Source organism: Schistocerca gregaria, chromosome 1 (assembly GCF_023897955.1).
Source record: "Schistocerca gregaria isolate iqSchGreg1 chromosome 1, iqSchGreg1.2, whole genome shotgun sequence".
Lineage (NCBI taxonomy): Eukaryota > Metazoa > Arthropoda > Insecta > Orthoptera > Acrididae > Schistocerca > Schistocerca gregaria.
The window spans coordinates 654,243,702-654,267,952 of NC_064920.1; the positions used below are offsets into that span (position 1 = coordinate 654,243,702).

Consider the following 24,251-nt stretch of genomic DNA (forward strand, 5'->3'; position numbering starts at 1 on the left):
GCATTACTGCATTTACTAGGCAATCTTATATTTTAATAACCGTTTAAATTTTGTGTCCATTTGTTTGCGCTCTCTGTAGATTAGTTCAGACATTCTTTGCACAACAATTTTTAGCATGGATAGTGACTGCAATTGCTGTGTTTGGATGCAGGCTGAGTTGGCATCCCTTCGCTCCCAGCTTCAGGCAGTTTTGGCTTCGGTCACACAGCTTGAGGCTGTTGCCAATGGGCATCACTGTGGGGGTCTGGATGGGGGTTTGTCGGGGACGGCCAGCTCGTCCCATGCATCCTCCGATCGGACTATGATTGTGGTTGCCCGGGATACTTCTCGCATTGAGGCTGATCCCTCACCTGTGGTAGAGTGGGAGGTCGTCTCAAGGTGTGGCAGGGGGCGAAAGACATTCCGGAGGGCTCTCCAGTTTGTCTGACGAACTGGTTTCAGGCTCTGTCTCAGGCTGATACTGATCTTCGGCCTGACATGGCTGCTTGACCTGTTCCAGAGGTTGCCCCCCAGTCTGCAAGATCCGGGCAGTCGCAGAGGGTGGGCTTACTGGTAGTTGGGAGCTCCAACGTCAGGCGCGTAATGGGCCCCTTAAGGATATGGCAGCAAGAGATGGGGAGTCATTCCAGTTGTGGAAAGGGTCCTTCCAGATGCCATGAAGAGTACAGGGTGCACCCATCTGCAGATGGTCGCTCATGTGGGCACCAATGATGTGTGTTGCTATGGATCAGAGGAAATCCTCTCTGGCTTCCGGCGGCTATCTGATTTGGTGAAGACTGCCAGTCTCGCTAGCGGGATGAAAGCAAAGCTCACAATCTGCAGCATCGTTGACAGGACTGACTGCGGACCTTTGGTACAGAGCCGAGTGAAGGGTCTGAATCAGAGGCTGAGACGGTTCTGTGACCGTGTGGGCTGCAGATTCCTCGACTTGCGCCATAGGGTGGTGGGGATTCGGGTTCCGCTGGATAGGTCACGAGTCCACTACATGCAACAAGCGGCTACACGGTTAGAAGGGGTTGTGTGGCGTGGGCTGAGCGGTTTTTTAGGTTAGATGGCCTTGGGCAGGTACAGAAAGGGCAACAGCCTCAACGGGTGCGGGGCAAAGTCAGGACATGCGAGGACCAACCAGCAATCGGTATTGTAATAGTAAACTGTCGAATCTGCATTGGTAAAGTACCGGGACTTCAAGCACTGATAGAAAGCACCGAAGCTGAAATCGTTATAGGCACAGAAAGCTGGCTGAAGCCAGAGATAAATTCTGCCGAAATTTTTTAAAGGTACAGACGGTGTTTAGGAACGATAGATTGCATGCAACTGGTGGTGGAGTGTTCATCGCTGTTAGTAGTAGTTTATCCTGTAGTGAAGTAGAAGTGGATAGTTCCTGTGAATTATTATGGGTGGAGGTTACACTCAACAACCGAGCTAGGTTAATAATTGGCTCCTTTTACCTACCTCCCAACTCAGCAGCATTAGTGGTAGAACAACTGAGAGAAAATTTTGAATACATTTCACATACATTTTCTCAGCATGTTAGTCTTAGGTGGAGATTTCAATTTACCAGATATAGACTGGGACACTCAGATGTTTAGGATGGGTGGTAGGGACAGAGCATCGAGTGACATACTGAGTGCACTATCCGAAAATTACCTCGAGCAATTAAACAGAGAACCGACTCGTGGAGATAACATCTTCGACCTACTGATAACAAACAGACCTGAACTTTTCGACTCGGTATGTGCAGAACAAGGAATCAGTGATTATAAGCATCCCTGAATATGGAAGTTAATAGGAATATAAAAAAAGGGAGGAAGGTTTATCTGTTTAGCAAGAGTAATAGAAGGCAGATTTCAGACAACCTAACAGATCAAAACGAAAATTACTGTTCCGACACTGACAATGTTGAGTGTTTATGGAAAAAGTTCAAGGCAATCGTAAAATGCGTTTTAGCCAGGTATGTGCCGAGTAAAACTGTGAGGGACGGGAAAAACCCACCGTGGTACAACAACAAAGTTAGGAAACTACTGCGAAAGCAAAGAGAGCTTCACTCCAAGTTTAAATGCAGCCAAAACCTCTCAGACCAATAGAAGCTAAAGATGTCAAAGTTAGGATAAGGAGGGCTATGCGTGAAGCGTTCAGTGAATTCAAAAGTAAAATTCTATGTACCGACTTGACAGAAAATCCTAGGAAGTTCTGGTCTTATGTTAAATCAGTAAGTGGCTCGAAACAACATATCCAGACACTCCGGGATGATGATGGCATTGAAATAGAGGATGACACGCATAAATCTGAAATACTAAACACTTTTTTCCAAAGCTGTTTCACAGAGGAAGACCGCACTGCAGTTCCTTCTCTAAATCCTCGCACAAACGAAAAAATGGCTGACATCAAAATAAGTGTCCAAGGAATAGAAAAGCAACTGGAATCACTCAACAGAGGAAAGTCCACTGGACCTGATGGGATACCAATTCGATTTTACACAGAGTACGCGAAAGAACTTGACCCCCCTTCTAACAGCCATGTACCACAAGTCTCTAGAGGAACGGAAGGTTCCAAATGATTGGAAAAGAGCACAGGTAGTCCCAGTCTTCAAGAAGTGTTGTCGAGCAGATGCGCAAAACTATAGACCAATATCTTTGACGTCGATCTGTTGTAGAATTTTAGAACATGTTTTTTGTTCGGGTATCATGTCGTTTTTGGAAACCCAGAATCTACTCTGTAGAAATCAACATGGATTCCGGAAACAGCGATTGTGTGAGACCCAACTCGCTTTATTTGTTCATGAGACCCAGAAAATATTAGATACAGGCTCCCAGGTAGATGCTATTTTTCTTGACTTCCGGAAGGCGTTCGATACATTTCCGCACTGTCGCCTGATAAACAAAGTAAGAGCCTACAGAATATCAGACCAGCTGTGTGGGTGGATTGAAGAGTTCTTAGCAAACAGAACACAGCATGTTGTTATCAAGGGAGAGACATCTACAGACGTTAAAGTAACCTCTGGCGTGGCACAGGGGAGTGTTATGGGACCATTGCTTTTCACAATATATATAAATGACCTAGTAGAGAGTGTCGGAAGTTCCATGCGGCTTTTCACGAATGATGCTGTAGTATACAGAGAAGTTGCATCATTAGAAAATTGTAGCGAAATGCAGGAAGATCTGCAGCGGATAGGCACTTGATGCAGGGAGTGGCAACTGACCCTTAACATAGACAAATGTAATGTATTGCGAATACATAGAAAGAAGTATCTTTTATTGTATGATTATATGGTAGTGGAACAAACACTGGTAGCAGTTACTTCTGTAAAATATCAGGGAGTATGCGTGCGGAACGATTTGAAGTGGAATGATCATATAAAATTAATTGTTGGTAAGGCGGGTACCAGGTTGAGATTCATTGGGGGAGTCCTTAGAAAATGTAGTCCATCAACAAAGGAGGTGGCTTACAAAACACTCGTTCGACCTATACTTGAGTATTGCTCATCAGTGTGGGATCCGTACCAGATCGGGTTGACGGAGGAGATAGAGAAGATCCAAAGAACAGCGGCGCGTTTCGTCACAGGGTTATTTGGTAACCGTGATAGCATTATGGAGATGTTTAACAAACTCAAATGGCAGACTCTGCAAGAGAGGTGCTCTGCATCGCGATGTAGCTTGCTCGCCAGGTTTCGAGAGGGTGCGTTTCTGGATGAGGTATCGAATATATTGCTTCCCCCTACTTATACCTCCCGAGGAGATCACGAATGTAAAATGAGAGAGATTAGAGTGTGCACGGAGGGTGCCCTCCGCCACACACTGTTGGGTGGCTTGCGGAGTATAAATGTAGATGTAGATGTAGATTCTCTGATAGGTTACATGTCTATGTGCCACCAACTATACATCTGCATGATCGTACTTGATTGTCATTTTTGTGAGTTCTACATTAAAGTTAATGAACTTAGTAAATGGGTGTGTATTTAACAATGCTAAAGTGGCCAACATCAAATCACATAAGAGGACTGGACAAAAAAATGTGCTTTTGTGCTGATTGGCTTTGTTTCAGCATCTTGTAAGTAGTCACTTCTATAACAAACACAGCTGAAAATAATTTTTTATTTTCATATTTAAAATGCCCTCTTCCAATTTTTAAACCTACTTTGCACTAAATGTGGTGAATGAAATAAGCATTGTTCATGTAGTTTCTGAAATGGCACACAATATCTTTTCCTTGCTGTTTAATAGTGATCAAAATTATTTCTTTATTTTGCATGAAAATGTTATTACTATCCAATCAAACAACATACCTTCTTGATGGGAGCCTCACTTTCTGTGATCCAAGAGGCAAGACCAGGCCAATAACTCACTATCAGTGAACCAATTTCTGATTTCTGAGTTGTCTCAAAGACAAAACATCTGTGTGCATTGTCTTGTTGTTGTCTCATCAGATTAATTGTGATGAAACTGTCACTAGGATCCAGAAAAATAGATTCGATATCTGGATACCGAAACTCATATAAAACAAATTTATCATCAGGTTTTATCAGCATCAAGCCATCACAATTCACACCAAGGATCAGGTTGTTGCCTGAAAATTTAACATTAGTCATAAATAAACACAGCACTATAATAAAGCAGTACTCCATTAATAATAAACTGTTCTTATCTACAATATCTTGTTAACAAAGAGGTGAGAGTGATGAGAGAGAGATTACTTAAAAATGAGTATCTTTTCGTTCTTCAGAATTTGCTCAGTGGTGCAGGAATAAGGAGGAGCAGCAGGTGCTGCTGGGGAAGTATTGACAAAGGTTTCTTAATAATCCACAGTGATTAACAAGGGCAGAGGACCTATGTGATAGAGAATTAGATGGGAGTCATTGGTTTAGCGAGGACCATATGTGAATCTGTGAGAGGTTGCAAGAGGTCAAGACCACAAATTTTTCTATAGCTTTACCAGCATTGGCAGACAATTAAGTCTCCAAAGAATTCTGACAATGGACATGTGTTCAAATTTGTGATCAATCCCAATACTGCAGAACATAAACTGACAAAGAATATCAAAACAGGTTAACCCTATCTTAAGTAAGGTTACACACCTTATCACAAAGTTTCTAAGTTACAGCGGATTCCTGGGCACCAGTAGTAAATTGTGAAGAAAAAGAAATGTGTTTCCTGGTCAGATGAAACATATTTCCACTTTTATGTGAGCCATGTAATTTGTCCTGTGCTTTGTAGGTGTCATGAAGTGTTCTAGAGGATAGTGTGCAAGGGATGATGTGAGCTGGAGGATGTTTTGTGCCCTGGCAATATTTCATTTACATCTAAATGGGCAATTTAATGAAAATGGCAAGAACATCAAATCTAAACAGCTACATGCGGACACTAGAAAATAAGGTTTTGTGTTTCCTTGTCATCTTAATGAACCCTATGATAATTCTCACATCTCAGAGGATGGAGCTTTAAGCATTTCAACACAGTGATCTTTCAGAAACAATCACAACTCTGGTTTGCATTGCAGTCATCAGATTTGAGCTCCAACAATGAAAATCTGAGACTATCCGCAACTTATCATATCAGGGGCAGCAGCTGTACCATTCATGTATATTATTCTGAAAGTTTTGGTGTATCTCATGCCTAGGAGACTGTGTACTCTATGACACACACATACAAGCACGCATGCGCGCACGCACGCACCCACACACACGCACACACACATATTTAAATGCAACTCTCACATACATGACCACTATCTCTGACACAGTGGGCACGTGTGTGTGAGTTGAGTTTACATGAGTATGTGTGAGCATGTTCTCTAACTCGGAAGAAGGCCTTCTGGTCGGAAGCTTACTTGTCTACAATCTTTTTGTTGTGCCTCTCGGTGAATCATCATCCTGCTATATGATGAGTAGCACTCTGTCCTTTTCGTCATACTGTCATTACAACAAAAAACTTAGGAATTTTTCTAGATTTTACCCTGATAATCCAGGGGAACTTAAAATGGAAGTACAAAGACATCAAGGTGTGTCTACTAGAAACTGTTGGGGAACCACCAGGGTAGATCTTGACATCTAATTCACATATTCGCACTATTTAGCTCTTGGCTTCTCAGTTCATTTGCTAAGTGATGGTTTTCATTGCTGACAATGAAAATAATCTTCAGTTGAGCTGTGATTTAACCAGTCACACACAAGACACAAAAATAAATTTCATGTGGGCTTTGTCTCATTGACTAGGGTCCGTAAAGTGGTTATGTATGCTGGTACAAACTACAAGCTCCCATCCAACACAAAGCACTAAATAGGTAATATCAACCAGTCCAAAGAAAATTAAAAACTAACTTAATAATAGTAATATATTGTGAACAGGGCTATTTTCTTTGAAAACCATTAGTGAAACAGAGTAAATATTAATCAAACAATGAGGCAAATACTAAGCAACCTATAGTAGATAAAAAGCACAATTTAATATAATCAAGGAAACTTTGTTTTCTTTTTTTTTCCAAAACAGCAAATAGCTTTCTAATTTACTTGGTTAAATTTGGCTGGCATAAGCATGAATAGCATTATGCAATATAGTGACAGAATATTGTTAGTGCAGTGTCCAGATACAATTTTTATGGTTTGCTGGTCTTTTGTTAATACATACTTTGGCTCATTCCACATCCCTGAGTGTTCTCTTCAATGGGGTCAATGAATGAACAGGTATGGATTGCCTTATGAAGGAAAAATATGGATGAGGTGCTCACAAACATACATAGCAGACAGTGTGGTAGACAAAGTCTACTACATTCTCAACTAAATGTATGGAGTGACATAAAGATCGAGTAATTGTCAAATTATGATATCAACTGGAAATTTTGGGGTTCTGAAATCTTGTGATCAGTATACAAACTGTCTTCATCAGTGGCTCCAAAATTCAGAAGGCTCAGGTTTGGGATGAGACTGCTGTTAATCAAGCTCTGCTGTTGCACTGGAATCTTTGGGCCCTGACAAGCCAGTGAACCATGGGCAGAATTGTCTGAGGCACTACCACAATGCACAAATTCCTTGTACGAGGGAGGACTCAAAAGTAACGGGAATTGGGGTGCTTTGGGGAGGGAGAGAGGGAGAACCCACTGTTCTACCATGTGTCCGTTACAATCATGCCACCAGATTCAGTGCATGAAGTTGTGTCAAAGTGAGAGCATTGGTTCAGCCATGAGAGTTTTTTTAGTAACTGAACTTTTTCCATTTCAGTGAAAACATGATGGCAGATTTTTGAGAGCAATGTGCGGCTGTGAAATTTTGTTTCCTGTTGGGGAAATAGGCTGTGGAAACTACTGTAATGCTTAAGACTGCTCAAGGGGATGCTGCCCTAAATGAAACAAGAGTCTAACAGTGGTTTTCACATTTTAAAAATGGAGAAATGTCAATTGAAGACCAACCCCCTTCAGGACATCCATCAACATCAAGAAGTGCCAAAAATGTCAACAAAATCAATACTCTCATTTGTGAAGGCTGTTGCCAAACCACTGATGAACTCTGTGAGACGCCTAGAATATCATGGAGTTCAATTCAGAGGGTTTTATCCAAAGATTTGCACACAAGAAGGGTTGCAGCCAAATTTGTCCCTCGCCTTCTCACAGACGAGCAAAGGGAGCATCGACTTAAGGCATGTTTTGAGCTTAAAAATTAGCTCAAATAGGACCTCGAATTTTTTTCCAAGGTGATTACTGTGATGAATAGTGGTACTATGGATACGACCTTGAAACAAAGCAGCACTAAAGCCAGTGGAAGACAAATGTCTCTCCTCATCTCAAAAAATCTCGCTAAGTAAAGTCAAACATCAAAACAATGCTCATTTATTTCTTCGATTGCAGAGGTGTTGTGCATGCGAAGTTCATTCCACTGGGTCAAACTGTCAACCAGACGTTCTACTTGGAGGTTTTGAAAAGTTTGAGGAAGAATACCTGGATGAAAAGGGCGGATATTTCGTGCATTGACTCATTCTTCCACAGCATGACAACGAGCCAGCCCACATGGCCCTCTCCATAAAGCTGTTTTTGACCAAAAACGGCATGACACCAATTGTGCCTCTCTCCCCCCCCCCCCCCCTGTGATTTCTTTTTATTCCCCTGACTCAAATGAGACATGAAAGGAAAGCATTTTGGCACTGTGGAGGAGGTAAAACAAAAATTGCTGGACGGCATAAAGAACATCCTGATAAGTGACTTTCGAAGCTGTTTCGAACAATGGAAGGACCATTTGAAGAAGTGCATTGTGGTCAATGGAGAATATTCCAAAGGTGATCAAAATTTGCTGTAAAAATATTAAGAAATACAGACATTGAGACGAATTTCCCATTTATTTATTTATTTATTTTTTTTTTTTTTTTTGGGGGGGGGGGGGGGGGTAGAGGTTGGGAGGTGTACCATCTTGTATTCTGACCCAGGTGAAAGAATATTAGGAATAATGGATTGAGGGAACTCAGGCAGTAATTTAAGGCCAAGGAGAATACCTAATTACTTCAGTGGCTTCAATTTGCTATACGAATTCTGATTCAGAATGATATACCACTGACTTTCTTGCTTTCTTCTATATTTTTCTTACATTTTTTTCTCATTAACAGTAACAATAATCAAAGAATCAGACAACAGTTCACCCTCAATATGTTTATAGCCTTCTATTACATCATTCTTTATTGGTTTGAATTGTGAGTTTAAAGTTATAAAATGGTTTACTCATATAGAATTGAAAGCAAGAATGAAACAAAGTTGTCACTTACCATATGACCAGTAGCCACGATATGTAACATGAAACATTGTTGTACCATAAAGAGGATACTGCATGACACACGAAAGATACAGAGCTTTGGCAGTCAGTTCAGAGCGTCCAGCCCCATACTGCCGATGAGCTTGTGCCAATATGGGAACCTGAAAGAAAAACTGCCTCATGAAACATTAACAAAATCAAACAATGGAAAATCTAGGCCAGAATAATGACAATATTATGAAAAGGACAGATTGCTACTCATCGTTTAGTGGAGATGTTGAGTTACAGACAGACACAACCATATACAAAAGCAGATCTCCTTTGCCTTACCTCTCCAGTCACTCACCACCTCCCTAAATCCCACCATCTGGCCACAAAGGAGCATTCCCCTCATGACTCAGTACCACCCAGGACTGGAGCAACTGAATCAAATTCTCCGTCATGGTTTCAACTCCTCTTGTTGCACCTTGAAATTAGGAATTTCCTACCCACTATCCTTCCCATTCCTCCCATAGTGATATTTGCCACCCACCGAACCTACACAATATCCTCATCCATCCCTACACAACCCCTGCTCCCAACCCCTTGCCTCATGGGTCATAGGCCTGTGATAGACCTAGATGAACGGCCTGTCCCATACACACTCCCACATCACCTACTGCAGTCCGGTCACAACCATCACCTATCCTACCAAAGACAGGGCTACCTGTGAAAGCAATCGTGATCTACAAGCTAATCCGCCTATGATTTCTAATGGCTGCAGTGATCTCTGAGGTCCACCAGGGTACTGTCTTCTGACTGGGGGATCCCTAGGAAGAGGGGATGGCTCAGTTGGTTGGTTGCCTAAAATATGGCTGCCATTGTATGCCAAACAGCTGCATCAATACTGCCTTTCGATAGGGAACTAACGATGACAGTAGTCGTGAACCCATTCTAGTCACAATTACTGAGAACCCATCTGCTTGGGTGTCCAGGGAAGCAAGGCTGAGGGAGGGACAGGAAGTTTAGGAAGTGGTCACTACCACACAGGTCATCGTGGACCTTCCAGAGGATAGATGGTACAACAACAGGCCTGCACAATGAGAGATTAATAGCCAAAAGCGTTCTGTGTGCCACGCTAAAGTGTGTGAAAGCACCAGAGTCCAAGAGGCAAAGACTGACCCATGGCAGTACAGTTTTGATGTCTTTACCACGGCCAGTGATCACTGTACCACACCACAAAGCGTTATGGGTTTTGAAGTCGCTCAAGACTAGGAAATGTGAGCAATCCCGACAGTATATCCTAGGACAGGACATCATCAGGACAGAGGTAAACATTGCATATTGTAAAATCCTGCTGTGCCCTTACCTGAACAGCCACAGCCTCCACAGGCATAGCAAGAGGCACACAAGGTCACTGTCTATTGAGTCCAGCACATACATACAAACTCCACCCAATACCCTATCATAGTCTGTACAATTCTTAAAATAACCTTGATAGCCATAAAAGGCAGGGGTTTGAATTTCCAGAAACCATGTTTCCTGGATGGCAATACAGAATGCAAGGTAAGTGCTTAAAAGCTGCTGTAGCTCAGCCAGGTGGTAGAAGAATCTGTTACAATTCCACTGGAGGATCAGACTGTGTGAATACATTGGGGGCATGATGTGACTGGAAGGGCGTGATGGGGAGCAGGTTATGACCCAGGGTCACGCGTTGCCACCAGTTGAGACATCAGGCATCAGGGGATCCTCTGATACAGGTTTTACGGCACATTGCCTGGGGCGATCTGGTATCCCAGGGGCCACTGGGATCTCCACTTTGGGCACAGAAGGAGTACAAGCAAAGTCTGATGCCATGGAGGCCAATGGAGTTTCCTTCACCTTAGAGGACTTATCCTTGTCCTTCTTCTCCTTATAAGAAGAGGACTGAGACAGTGTCCCTGAATTGGTTTCGGGGACAGAGGAAAAATGAGAAGTCTAACAGCCAGCAGCCTGTGGTTCCTGCAGCATTGGCTCGTGTCTAGTCTGGAGGATGGAGACTGGTTTCCCCAGCAGGTGGGGAGCCAATGCTCAAAAAGTGGGTGCAGTGGAAGTACCAGGAGGGCCCCCAACTGCCTGGGGGATAGGGGCGGGGTTGGGGGGCAGGTACCAGCAGGTGGCTCTGTTGTGAAAGACACAACAGAGGAAGGCACCGCTGACAGAGAAGGTGACAATGTTGCAACTGTAGTACAAGATTATGTCCATTTGTATGGAATTACAATGCTCATGCCTTTTTCTGGCCTCTTGATGTATGAGCTGGTTCAGGGTGTTTCACTCCTGGATTTTTTTCTCATGCTTAAAAACAGAGCAATCTGGTGAGCAGGGGGAATGGAGCTCGCAAGAGTTTACACAGATGGGGGCAGAGACACAAGGAACATTCACGTGCAGTGGTCATCCGCAATCCCTGCAGAGAGGGGTAACAGTGCAACAGGAAGACATATACCCAAACTTCATACACCTAAAGCATTTCACTGGAGTAGTAACACAGCATTTCACATCACACCAGTAGGCCATCATCTGAACCTTCTCATGCAACATCACCCTTGAAAGCCAAGATGCAGGCGCTGGTAGTAACACTGTTTTCCCTTGGTCCCCTACGGACACAACAGATGAAAAGCACACCCTGTTGCTCTAAGTTAGCCCACAACTCATTGTCAGATTGCCAAAGAAGACTGTGGTGAAAGATGATGCCCTTGACCATACTGAGACCCTTGTGGGGAGTGACAGTCACAGCTATGTTCTCTAGTCTTTCACAATTGAGCAACGCCTGTGACGGGGAAGGAGGTGCCGTTTTAATCGGGGGGGGGGGGGGGGGGGGGGGGCATTTTTCAACTCAAAGATGGCTGCAACTTCTCTGTATTTGCCTAAAACACGTTCCACAAAATATAATAGCTTTATGGCCAAAAGGATGTCCCCACTGGTCCAGGTACAGACCAGTATTGCGAGGAGAAGTTTGACCCTTATCATCTAGCCCCCATTCATCCCACAGCTCAGCCACTGAACGGATCGTGTTGGGATCATATTTGTAGCATCATACAAGGTCTTTCCATTCGAAGAGACTGCTGGTGCCATGTCACCACTAGTGGGAGAAAGTTGAAATCGCTTCATGTTCGAACTATCCACCGTGGTGTTACCCACTCTGAAGAGTGACTCTCCCCATGGGTGCCAACCAGCCACAACAATTGCTACCTGGCCAGTAATCCATTTATAGGAGTCCCCGTACCCAGTCATGATTAGCACATAGGCCATGGCATACATGGGGAGCGTGCAGCATAGGTGCCAACAGAGTGATCCTTGTGTGGCCGGGGGGCTACCATTGTACAGGTACTTGACGACCACCCCAACAAGGGGCTGGCTACCCTGCTGAGTTTTGGATGTATTATGGCAACAGGAAGGAAGGGTGCCAGGTTGGAAGGGTACAGAGGCATAGCATACACTACAGTGGGTGACCACCCCAGCACTACACACACTTCAGTAAAATATGAAAAAGATGGTAGGTCAAACCCAATAATGGGGACCATACAACTTGACGGAAGGTGATGACAGTGCCAAGATCATGAACCCAATCCAGGCAGGGTCTGCACCAAAAGAAATATCCGACAGGAAGTCATAGGAGGTAAGAGACAGTTGGGATGTAGGTTTGCAGCACAGAAAGAGGAAGTATTTTTGCAAAAGCTGGGGCCTCATGGTAGCCAAGCACATACTCACCAAAGAGTGATGAGCCCCCTGGGAGGAACACATAAAGCAGTGTTAAGAATATTATGCAAACTGCTATTATCCATCTTTATAAGCGATGTATGTTCAAAGTTTACTGATACTGACAGTAATTATGTGAGTGTAACAAAATAACAAAAACCAACACATGTAAACAAAACATCAAAAGATACTTTCCTATGTCGAAAATGTGGCAGGAACACATTACTTAATTTTGTCCTTATCTAATTGATGAAATTGTCAAAGTCATCATTTATTCCACATATCTGATGTAAATTCAAATTTTATCATGGTTTTCTGGCTAATTTGTATGTGCAAAACAAATAGCAATGTTTAAACTCTTTCTGTCTGTATATCAAATTGAACTGATGAAATACTTTTCAATTGTAATTACTGGAAACTATAAAATCAACACTATCATAATTGTTTGAAAGTGTATATAAGGATGGGTTTTGGGAAGTTTGAGGTTCACTGTTGACCTGTTCTTTGCGATGGACCACTAGTGTCACTCTGAGGGGAAAAAAACTTATTAATATGTACCTGTTATTTCAAGTCACACTCTACACTGATGGTCATTCTACCATTTCAGTTTCTGTCTAGGTCTCCAGGATATCAAATAAGGAGAATTATCTGCTTTACACTGCCCACCTGAGCTGTATAATTTTGATGAGGCTTATTTGCAGCAAGTTCATATTATCTCACTCCTAATAATTTTTAAGAAGCACTTACATTTCAACTTCTTCAGATTCTTCTTACGATTGATTCCCAAAAATTTTACTTTCTATTTGACAGACTGTTTTTGTCATTGCTCATCTTACTCACAGTTTAGTTTCATTAAGCAATTCTTTGTCAAGAAGGCTTTGGGTTCATTCAACTCCAAGAACGGATATTAACTTTCAAAATTGTATTCTGAACCATGGTAGTTATGTCCAATCCCTCACAACCTTTCTTAACGTGTACCTGTCTACAACATGTTGTGTACACTTCTGACCTTCATCCACTAATATGTCATACTTTTAAACATTCATCTCTGGAGCTTAAAATAATATATACATGGTGTTTATCATAGGACTTGTTAAGCATACCTGTTTTCCTGTCTTTTTGTAATGTTCTTTTCAACATCTGCTGTCAGCAGCCTTATATCCACTAGTTCAATCCTTTACTTTAACTGAATTGTGAAGTCTGTGTCCTTTTGTCAGTAAGAGACCTACGACATTACCCTCATGAGTTTGTTCTCTAGCTCTGAAGTAATTTCCAGACAAGGATTTAGTATGAGGGTTGTCCGTAAAATAAGGTTCCCATGGCACTACAGTCCTGAAAAGCACTGTTACAGTGGATCCCGTGATTCTGTAGTGTACCTTGGTTCCCCCACTCCAAACCCCCTCCCTAGCAAGCTGCCTGCAGAGCTTAGTCTTAGCTTGGCAGCCATACGTGATGCATCTCCCCCATGCTTTGCTCACCACGTGTGAGTTGCTCTCGGTCATCCGTTTCCTGTCTGCAAAAAACATTGCGCTGGCAGAAATACATTCCCAGCTATGTGAAATCTATGGAGACAAGTGTATGAGCATACAACATGTGTGCAAATGGTGCACAGGGTTCAAGAACGAGAGTACTGATGTCCATGATGAGGAGCGTTCCGGACAGCCATCAGTTTCTGACAAAACAATCGCAAGAGTGGAGGCAGCAGTGCTCGCAGACTGTTCAGTGACAGTTCGTGAGCTCTCTGAAATGATCCCTGATGTCAGAAAAACCTCTATTGACAAGATTTTGATGGAGCATCTAGGGTATGCTAGGGTTTGCCCGAGGTGGGTGCCAAGACTGTTGACCGAAGACCAAAAACATCAACACAATGAAGCAGCCCAAGAACTCACTGCGAGGAATACCTCAACTCCATCATCACTGGAGACAAGACTTAGGTGCACTACCGCACACCCGAAACCAAAGAACAGTCCAAACAATGGAAGCACCCATGGTCGCCGAGATCGTGAAAATTCAAACAAACGCAAAGTGTTGGCATAGTGATGACAGCAGTGTTTTGGGACAGGAAGGGGTTATTGTTGTGCGAGTTCTTGCTCACTGGTACAACAATCAACGCTGCTGGGTACTGCGATACTCTACAAAAATTGTGCCGTGCAGTTCAAAACAAAAGGAGGGGTACACTGTCCAAGGGGGAGCGTTTGTATCAGGATGATGCTCAACCATACACCACTAAACCCACCAACGAGCTCATTGCAAAATTTGGATGGGGTATTGTCAAACACCTACCCTACAGCCTGGACTTAGCCCCAAGTGACCACCATCTCTTCCCTGACATGAAGAAAAACCTGGGTGGAACGCGTTTTGGCGACAGAGAAGAGCTGGAAGAAGCGGTTCTCACGTATCTGTGTGGCTTTGCAGAATATTTTTTTTTTCTTGGGCATTGAAAGCTAGTGCACCACATGCAAAAATGTATTGAGCTCAGTGGCGACTATGTAGAAAAATAGGTTAAAGTCTGAACTTTCCAAAAATGTACGCATTCATGAAATAAGCATAAGTTCAGAAGTGTTACACAACATGTTGTATATGTCAAGAAAGGTTGTGAGGGATGGGACGTAACTACCATGGTTTTTTTTTTTTTAAATGGGACCTTTATTTTATGGACACCCCTCATACAATAACACACAAATCCTCATCACTGTCAGCTATTTTGATTGTTTGTGTCTTAAAAGTTACAGAAAGTAAGTTGAAACCTTCTCTATTGCCACAGCATTATCAAAAAATTTACTCGCAACATTCTTAAAATTTCCCTGAAGCATTCTAACACTATGGCTCCTGAGACAAATGGTTAATAAATATATCTGACTACCATATTTGAACTATATTTGATTCTTATCTTCACTCAAATATTTCATATTTGGTATCTGTAATTAACCTACGTATAAATTTACTCGCAACATTCTTAAAATTTCTCTGAAGCATTCTACCACTATGGCTCCTGAGACAAGTGGTTAATAAATATATCTGATTACCATATTTGAACTATATTTGATGCTTCCTTCACTCAAATATTTTATATTTGGTATCTGTAATTAACCTACGTATATATGACCCATTTCTTCACAATAATACATTTGTTGCCATCAACAACATCTAGTCTATGCTTGCAAATTATATCCCAGTCTGAATTTAAGAATTTTCTGCTATTCACTTCTGGTTTTAGCCAGCATTGTGCTAAGTAAGTATTATTACTGTTAATAAGTGAGACAACTTATGGAACTTAATCATGGATGCACTTGATTAATATCATACAAACCTTACTACTACATTACCATTCTCTTTTTCTGAGCCACAAGGAAGAATGGCTTATTTACACATAATAACACTTGATTACCTGGCCAACTCTGCTGTAGTATTTGGTTGACCTATTGAGAGGGGCCCTAAAATCCTCCATCTGATAGAGGAAGTCCAGAAATCTAGCCTCCCATGGCTCCATGTCCAAGGGCCACAACTGGTTCTCGTAACAAAACAGCAAATCACATTCTGTGCTGCCACTCTGAATGCAAGGTGAGCTGTCTTCACAATTTCAGCCCCCTGTCTAAAGGAACCAATAATATCCTCAGGACTGAGATGGCAGACATCATTCATACTGACACCGGCCACAATACACAAATAACCTACACCCCGTGTACTCCACTCCACAACCAATGGTAGACCCTTTCCACATCACAGATGACACTTCCCCAAGTAAATATAAAGTGCATTTTTTCAGTCTTTGAGATGCTTTGCTGATAAATTCAGAATTCTGACGTTTTAATCTCAGAATCACTGGAAAAACACCAAGTCCCATTGTCAACAATAATCTCGCCTAAGCAGTTCTGGCCATAGAAAGTTCTTGGCAAGAAGTTCAGCAATAATCTTGCCTAACCAGTTCCTGACATAGTCACTCACGGACAAGAAGTCTGGATAAATCTCAGCTAAATTGTCCAATTGCTCCAAGTTCCATTTGTTCAAATCTTCATGCAAGATCTGTACAACAAATTTTTAGTAATGCTTAACATTTCTTCTACCCTTTGAGATGTTACTCTCCAAACTTCTTCAATCAATTCAATGACAACAGTAATATTTCTGTAGGGGTTTTGGTGGGTAACTGGAGTGTTTGTCTTCTTAATTGTTTTCCAACATTCATGGACTTTGTTCCTTAAAAGCAAACCTCGAATTCACTGCTGGCTTACCAGGCAGAGGAAGCAGCTACTTGGGTAGCAGAGTACAGTGGAACCTTGCTTAACAAGCACCTCCCATAATGCACAATTCACATAATGAGCAAAACAAAGTGTAATAAAAATGACTCATTTAACATGTGATGTTTCATATAATGAGTGATGATGATTCTGTGTGACATCACAAGTCACTCGCAAACGGTGGGTGAAATGTTCAACAACATGAACACTTTTCATTGTCTGCAGCGGCATATGAATAAGTCTTTACGTACTGCAATCTGGGTTTAGCACTCTTTCTGCTGCAATCTAAGTCCAGTTTATGATTAAACATTATTCTAAATTTGTCTTCACACATTTTTTTATTGTGTGCAAATATTAATAACCTTTGTAGACATGTCCTTGAACATAAAGCTACAAGAAGAGGAAGAATATGACCTTAGAAATGAAATGTAACATCATTGGAAAATGATAGCTTGGTGCAAGCGTTGCTGGATTAGCACGTACATACGATCAGTCTACATCCACTGTTTGCACTATCCTCAAGAACAAGGAGAAGATTAAGGACATAGATGCTTCAAAGGGAGTGACAAGAGTATGTAAACAATGGTTTCAATCAATTATTGATAAAATTATTTAATTGGATAGGTAAAAAAAATCTTCTAACCAAGTGGTGGCAGAAGAGGCAGAACACACACATAAAAAAATGCTGTGATTGGCAAGCTTTTGGAAACCAGTGATTCCTTCTTCAGGCAGAAGGGTTGAAAGGGAAGGAAGAAGAGTGAAGGAAAAGGACTGGAGAGGTCTAGGGAAAGGGGTAGTTTTTGGGAAAGTCACCCTGAACTGTGGGTCAGCGAGACTTACTGTATGGGATGAGAAGGAAAGACTGATTGTTTGGAACTGCACCGCATGACATTTTAAAACCTGAGAGCTTACAGGTGAAAGACAGGCTAATATGCAAAACAGAGACTCCTACTAAAACATCATATGTACAAGTTAATAAGAGTGAAAAGTTAAGTGCATTGTATGTAACAGAGGTGGGAGGGGGGGGGGGGGGGGAGAGGGGTGAAATATAGATGGGAAAGACAATAAAAGATTTAGAAAACCAAAACAGAGTGAAGCAAAGAGTAGTTACAGTGAAGAAAATCTGAGATGGAAGATTGTGTAAATTAAGGCCAGGTGGGTGGCGAGAACCAAGGACATGTTGTAGTGCTAGTTCCCACCTGCGGAGTTCTGGGAAACTGGTATCTGGGGAAAAAATTGAGGTGGCACGTGTAGTAAAACATGTGCCAAGGTCATGAATGTCATGTTGTAGAGCATGCTCTGTAACTGGATATTGCAAGTTGCCAGTATGCACCCTCTGCCTATGCCCATTCATCCAATTGATAATTTGGTGGTAGCCATGCCGATGTAGAAGGCTGAACAGTGTTTCCATAATAGCTGGTATATGATATGTGTCGTTCAGTTGGTGACTTGGTGGCTTTCCCTTTGATAGTATATGTTTCGTCAGTTATAGGGCAATTATAGCTGGTGGTAGGTGGGTGCATGGGGCAAGTTATGCAGCGGGATGGTCACAGGGGTACGAGCCATAAGGTAGGGAGATGGGTGCAGAAGCAGCATAGGGTCTGACAAGAAAATTGGAAAGGTGAGGGAAAGTTATTCTAGGTGTGGTGGGCAAAATTTCAGACAGAATGGATCTCATTTCAGGGCATGATTTTTGTAAGTCGTGGCCTTGTCAAACTAGCCGACTGACGCATTCCAGACCAGGATAAAACTGAGTCACCAATGGTGTGCTCTACTTTATGTGCTAATCCATTTGTTTATTTATTTATTGCTTATTTATCTGCATCAACAAGATTAATCAACACTTTGCCCCTACGAGGTGCTATACAAAATTTTTGAGACTGATGCTGCCATCTGTTGAAAACCTTACCTTTGGACTAAATGGTCATGACCACCCTTGAAGTAGTTCCAATCCGTACGTACACACTGGTCTCAGCGCTTCTGCCAATGGTCAAACATTTTCTGGAAGTCCTGTTCTTTGAGAGTATTTACCACCACCAGCGATGCTTCCTGAATCCTCTCTAGAGTGTCGAACCGATGGCCTTTCAACTTGAGTTTCAGTTTTGGGAATAGCGTGAAGTCACAAAGTGCCAAATCTGGTGAGTATGGTGGGTGGGATATAACCACCATTTGTTTTTTGCCAAAAAGGTCCTGGTGAGCAAGGACATCTGTCAGGGCGTGTTGTTATGATGCAGCAGCCAGTTCCTTGATGCCAATGATCAGGCCGTCATTGCCGCACATTTTCACGGAGCCATTGCAAAACATCACAGTAGTACGTGGAATTCACTGTTTGGTTAGGTGTGATGAATTCTTTGTGCACAATTCCCTTGGAATCAAAGAAAATGATGATCATGCTCTTCACTTTGCTCTTCACCTGTCTCGCTTTTTTGGGTCTTGGAGAGCCCAGGCTCTTCCACTGGATCGATTGTTGCTTTGTCTCTGGGTCATAACCGTAAATCCAGCTCTCGTCGGTAGTGATAACCCGTGACAAGAAGCTTGGATCATCAGATGTGGTCTGACGAAGGTCTGTGCACACTTCAACATGCTGTGCCTTCTAATTGGCAGTCAAGATCCTCGGCACAAATTTTGCAGCGACACGATGCATGCACAATTCATCAGACAACATTTGTTGACCTGTCCCATAACCGATACCCACTTCATCCGCAAGGTCTTGAATGGGTCGACTTCAATCTGCACGAACCAACTGTTGGAGTTTGGCAACAATGTCTGGCGTTGTGCGGCTAACGGGCCTTCCAGCATGAGCATCATCTTCAACATCTGTATGGCCGGCCCTGAACTGATCATGCCACTCAAACATACACATACAGCTCATCCTCTGTCCCCCAAACACTTGTTGAATCATTGCAAGGGTCTCCTTACCACTTTTCCCAAGATTCGTACAGAATTTGATACACACATGCTATTCTGTTTGTGGATCCATCGTAAAATCACCACACACCAAACACAGAGTATTAAGGAAATCACTGTGGACATGCAAAACATCCTCCCAGCTGACTTCCACTCCGCACACTGACTCATCAGATATGCAGCTCTCGCCACCTAGCGGTGCAAAGATCTACTACTCCTACTTTCCAGATGGCAGCACCAGTCCCAAAAATTTTGGATTCCATCCTGTACACCTTTTCTAATATTGATTTCCATGCTCGTAGATGGGTCCATTTCCATTTTTATTTGCACACAACAATTCCATTGTTATTTATGAATTTGCATACCACAATTTACAGTTCATTAGACTGCTTTGCCTTCTGTCGATCATCTTTTGCTGATTTATTCACAAATTTGACAGCTAGTTTCTTTTCCACCATCCACTTATCATGTTTATACGTAATCCTTTCATGTATTTGTGCATTTGTTTCTTGGCAAACTGCTCTGATTGACTTTTATTGCCATCTCTTGTGACACTTTAATTGCCAGGCTAAGTAGTTTGCATTTTCTCCTATGACTTTCAGTTTCTGTTTATCCAGTTTCTAAAATTTCATCTGTTTTCACGACTTTCCCAATTGATTTTTTTCTTTTATCATTTTTAGTGTCAACATAGATTGCCAACTCATTACCTCTTATTAACAATTACCATATGAATTTTTCTAATTGTTCTGACATTTTTCCTTTTTATCTTTTCCATCCTCTGCTTAATTAGTTTTTTGCCACTCTCACGATTTCTAACTCTCCAAACTGCCCTCTTTTACCATGATGCATCCCATCTCATATTACATCTGTTCTTTTCGAAAATGTGCCTTTGTACTATCAAAACTAAGGCCCCACATTCTGTTTCTCAAAACCTGCTTGTTCCTTGGGGTTACTCCAAAGGGCTTAACATTGAAAATCCCTGTTTCTGGATGCAATCCTACCCTACACCAGGCTCTTCTACAGTTTCAAATACAGCAATCTCTTGCTCTTACCCATCTAATCTGTGACCTATATGCCTCGTCAGCAGATTTCCACTCTACCAGACTTATCTCCTTCTACAAAATCCTGCAGTTATCTGCCCCTCGTGATTACCTGAATGGTATCATCTGCTAACCCAACTTCAAACTGCAACAACATGCCAGACTTCACCTCAAAAAGCTATCCCACCTTCTCATAAACTACCTGAACAGTGGTATTTCCCTTCCTGTACCTCTGCAACTCCCTAAACGGCCACACCATCAATCACCACTCCTCTCCTACAAACCGAGTTTGGCCAACCTCCTTAACATCCCACAGCCTTCACCACTGCTTCCCAAACCAAGAATAACCCGTAGAAACTGGGTAAACAGAAAGTGAATGTCATGGGAGAAAATGCAAACTACTTAACTTGACAGTTAAAGTGTCATAAGAGATGGCAATAAAAGTCAACCAGAGTGGTTTGCCAAAAAACAAACAAAGAAAAACATGAAAGAATTACGTATAAACAAGATAAGTGGATAGTGGAAAAGAAAATATCTGCAAATTTGCGAATAAATCAGCGAAAGATGATCGGGAGAAGGCCATGCAGTGTAATGAACCATAAATTGCGATGTGCAAATTCATATATAACAATGGAATTCTTATATGCAAATGAAAATGAAAACAGACCCATCTACAAGCATGGAAATCAGTACTAGAAAAGATGTAGGAACAAAATATTGATTAACCTTCATGAGACAGATAAATAAATAAACAAATGGATAATTACATAAGTTAGAGCACATCACTGGTGACTCAGTATTATCCTGGTTTGGAATGTGTCAATCAGCTATTTTGACAAGGCCACGACTTCCTAAAATCATTCCCTGAAATGAGATCCATTCTGCCTGAAATTTTGCCCACCACACCTAGAATTGCTTTCCGTCGCCCTCCCAATATTCTTGTCAGACCCTATTCTCTTTCTGCACCCATCTCCCTACCCTATAGCTCCTACCCCTATGACCGTCCCCACTGCATGACTTGCCCCATACACCCTCCTACCACCACCTATATTAGCCCTATAACTGACTAAACATATACTATCAAAGGGAAAGTCACCTGCGGAATGACACATCATATACCAGCTATTATTGAAACACTGTTCAGCCTTCTACATCCGCATGACTACCAACAAATTATCAACTGGATGAATGGCATAAGCAGAGGGTGTACACTGGCATCTCACAATATCCTGTTGCAGAGCATGTTCTACAGCATGACATTTGTGACCTCAGTGCCTGTTTTACCACACGAGCCATCTGGATTCTTCCCCCAGACATCAGTTTCTCAAAACTAGCACTACAACATGTCCCTGGTTCTCGCCACCCACCTGGCTTTAGTTTATGTTAATTTATTCTGTCTCAGCTTTTCTTCACTTTAACTACTCTTTGCTTCACTCCATTTCAGTTTCCTACATCTTTCATTGACTTTTGCATCTATTTTTCACTGCCCCCCTCCCACCTCTGTTATGTACAATGCGTTTAGCTTTTCACTCTTACTAACTTGTGCGCAATGTTTTAGTAGTAACCTCTGTCTTGCGTATTAGCCTGTCTTCAACCTGTAAACTCGCAGGTTTTCAAATCTCGTCCAATGCAGTCCCAAACAATCAGTCTTTTCTTTTCATCCAGTACGGTGTCTCCCTGACCCATGGTTCTGAGTGACTTTCCTGAAATCTATCCCTTTCCCTAGACCTCTCCAGTCATTTTATGTCACCCTACTTCCTTCCCCTTCAACCCTTCTGCCTGAAGAAGGAGCCACTGGCTCTGAAAGCTAGCCAATCACAACAGTCTCTTATGTTTGTGTTCTGCCACCGCTTGGTGAGTAGATTCTTTTATCCATCCAATTAAATAAACAACGGTTTTGTATTCTGGGTGATGTTGATAGGTTGCTTCTTCTATAGATAAATGAAAAGCAATTGCAAGGCAACACTATTAACAAGAACATCATTTGTGAGAAGGCGAGAATGATTTTCAATGACATCGTTAAGAAGACGCCATGATCACCAGTAGCTGAAGAAATGTTTACAGGAAGCTGTAGGTGGTTTGAGAAGTTTAAGATAAGAATCAGCATCCAATGCTTTGCAAGGTATGGCAAAGCAGCAAGTTCCAACAATGAGGCAGCAAAGAACTTCATCAGCGACTTCAAGATGCTCGTAGTTTGTGAGGGTTATCTGCCACTACAGATTTTTAATTGTGACGAGACAGGTCTATTCAGGAAAAAGATGCCGAAGCATATCTTTATAACAGCAGAGGAGAATGAACTGCCCAGTCACATACCAATGAAAGATAATCTCACACTGCTATTCTGTGCCAATTCAAGTGACAATTTGGAAATCAAACCACTGCTTGTTTACCATTCAGAAACTTCACGAGCTTTCAAGAATTTTAAGTCCACAAGAGCAGGTTAAATGTGATGTGGAGGTCCAGCAACAAGGCTTGGGTGACACCCAACCTTGTTTGTGAGTGGATCAATGAAGTCATTCATCCTTCGATGAAAAAACCATTTGCTTGAGATGAATCTGCCACTCCATGTCTTGTTTGTTATGGACAGCACTCCTGTCCATTCTGCTGGCCTACAGGACAACCTCCATGATGAATTTCAGTTTATCAAGATCCAATTTCTGACTCCCGAGGACCAGCAGATTATTTCTAACTTTAATCTCATTCTCAGAGAGTTTTGGAAATATTACTTCAACATTGTTAACTGCATGAAGATGATCGAAAAGGCATGGGAAGAGGTTACCAAGAGAACTTTCACTTCTTCTTGGAAGAAGCTTTGGCCAGAGTGCATTGTTGAATGTGACTCTGAGGCCTTTGAGTCAATACCTGTGGAGCCTGTAGTCAGCGAGATTGTGTCTTTGGCCAACAGCATAGGACTAGAAGTAGATCACAAAGATATCAATGAGCTTGTGGAAGATCACAACAAAGAAATAACTACCAAAGAGCTTATGGAGTTGCAGTGAGTTTCACAGCAGGAAGTTGTGGAAAGGAGTCTTTCAGAGGAGGAGGAGGTAACAGCAAAACAGCAATCTTCTGACACAATAAAAGAAATGATAAAAGCATGGGAATCTGTTGCGTTGCACATTAAAAATCATCATCCCAATAAAATGGTGGCTATGCACGCTACAAATTTATTTGACAATAATGTTGCACTTTCGCTAAGTGTTGAAGTGCTGGCAGAAACAAATAACTATAGATAGCATCCTAGGAAAAAGAATTACTTATGTCTCATGAATAATAATGTAGATAACACTGTATGTATAACTTTCTTTGAATAAATTGCATGAATAAGATAAAACTTTTAGTATCTTTTCTGCATGGAACACATTATCATATTTTACATTAATTTCTATGGGATAAACTATTTCACTTAACGAATGTTTCGCACTACAAGTACAATTCTGAAATGAATTATGCTTGCTATGTGAGGTTCCACTGTACTTGTGGAGTTCACAATGGTCCCCACGCTCTCTTGGCCAGGTGAAAGCTTGAAGTCCTCAAATGAATGCTCACCAGTCAATACACGTAAAACAAAATCAGCTCATGTGCATATTAAAGACACTTTGAATGTCAAAATTTTAACAGTAAATTGCT

At 41.9% G+C, this 24,251-nt stretch overlaps 1 protein-coding gene across 2 annotated transcripts in view; it reads right to left on the minus strand.

Annotated features, from left to right (window-relative positions):
- The window catches only part of LOC126361386 (myosin-I heavy chain), a 783,760-nt gene that overhangs the window by 56,518 nt on the left and 702,991 nt on the right, over positions 1 to 24,251 (minus strand). For both annotated transcript variants that reach the window (XM_050007788.1, XM_050007787.1), the window contains 2 exons: positions 8,739 to 8,886; positions 4,283 to 4,563 (listed from right to left, as the gene is read on the minus strand). In XM_050007788.1, the coding sequence (XP_049863745.1) occupies positions 4,283 to 4,563; positions 8,739 to 8,886 (429 nt within the window). The remainder of the gene's footprint in view (positions 1 to 4,282; positions 4,564 to 8,738; positions 8,887 to 24,251) is intronic.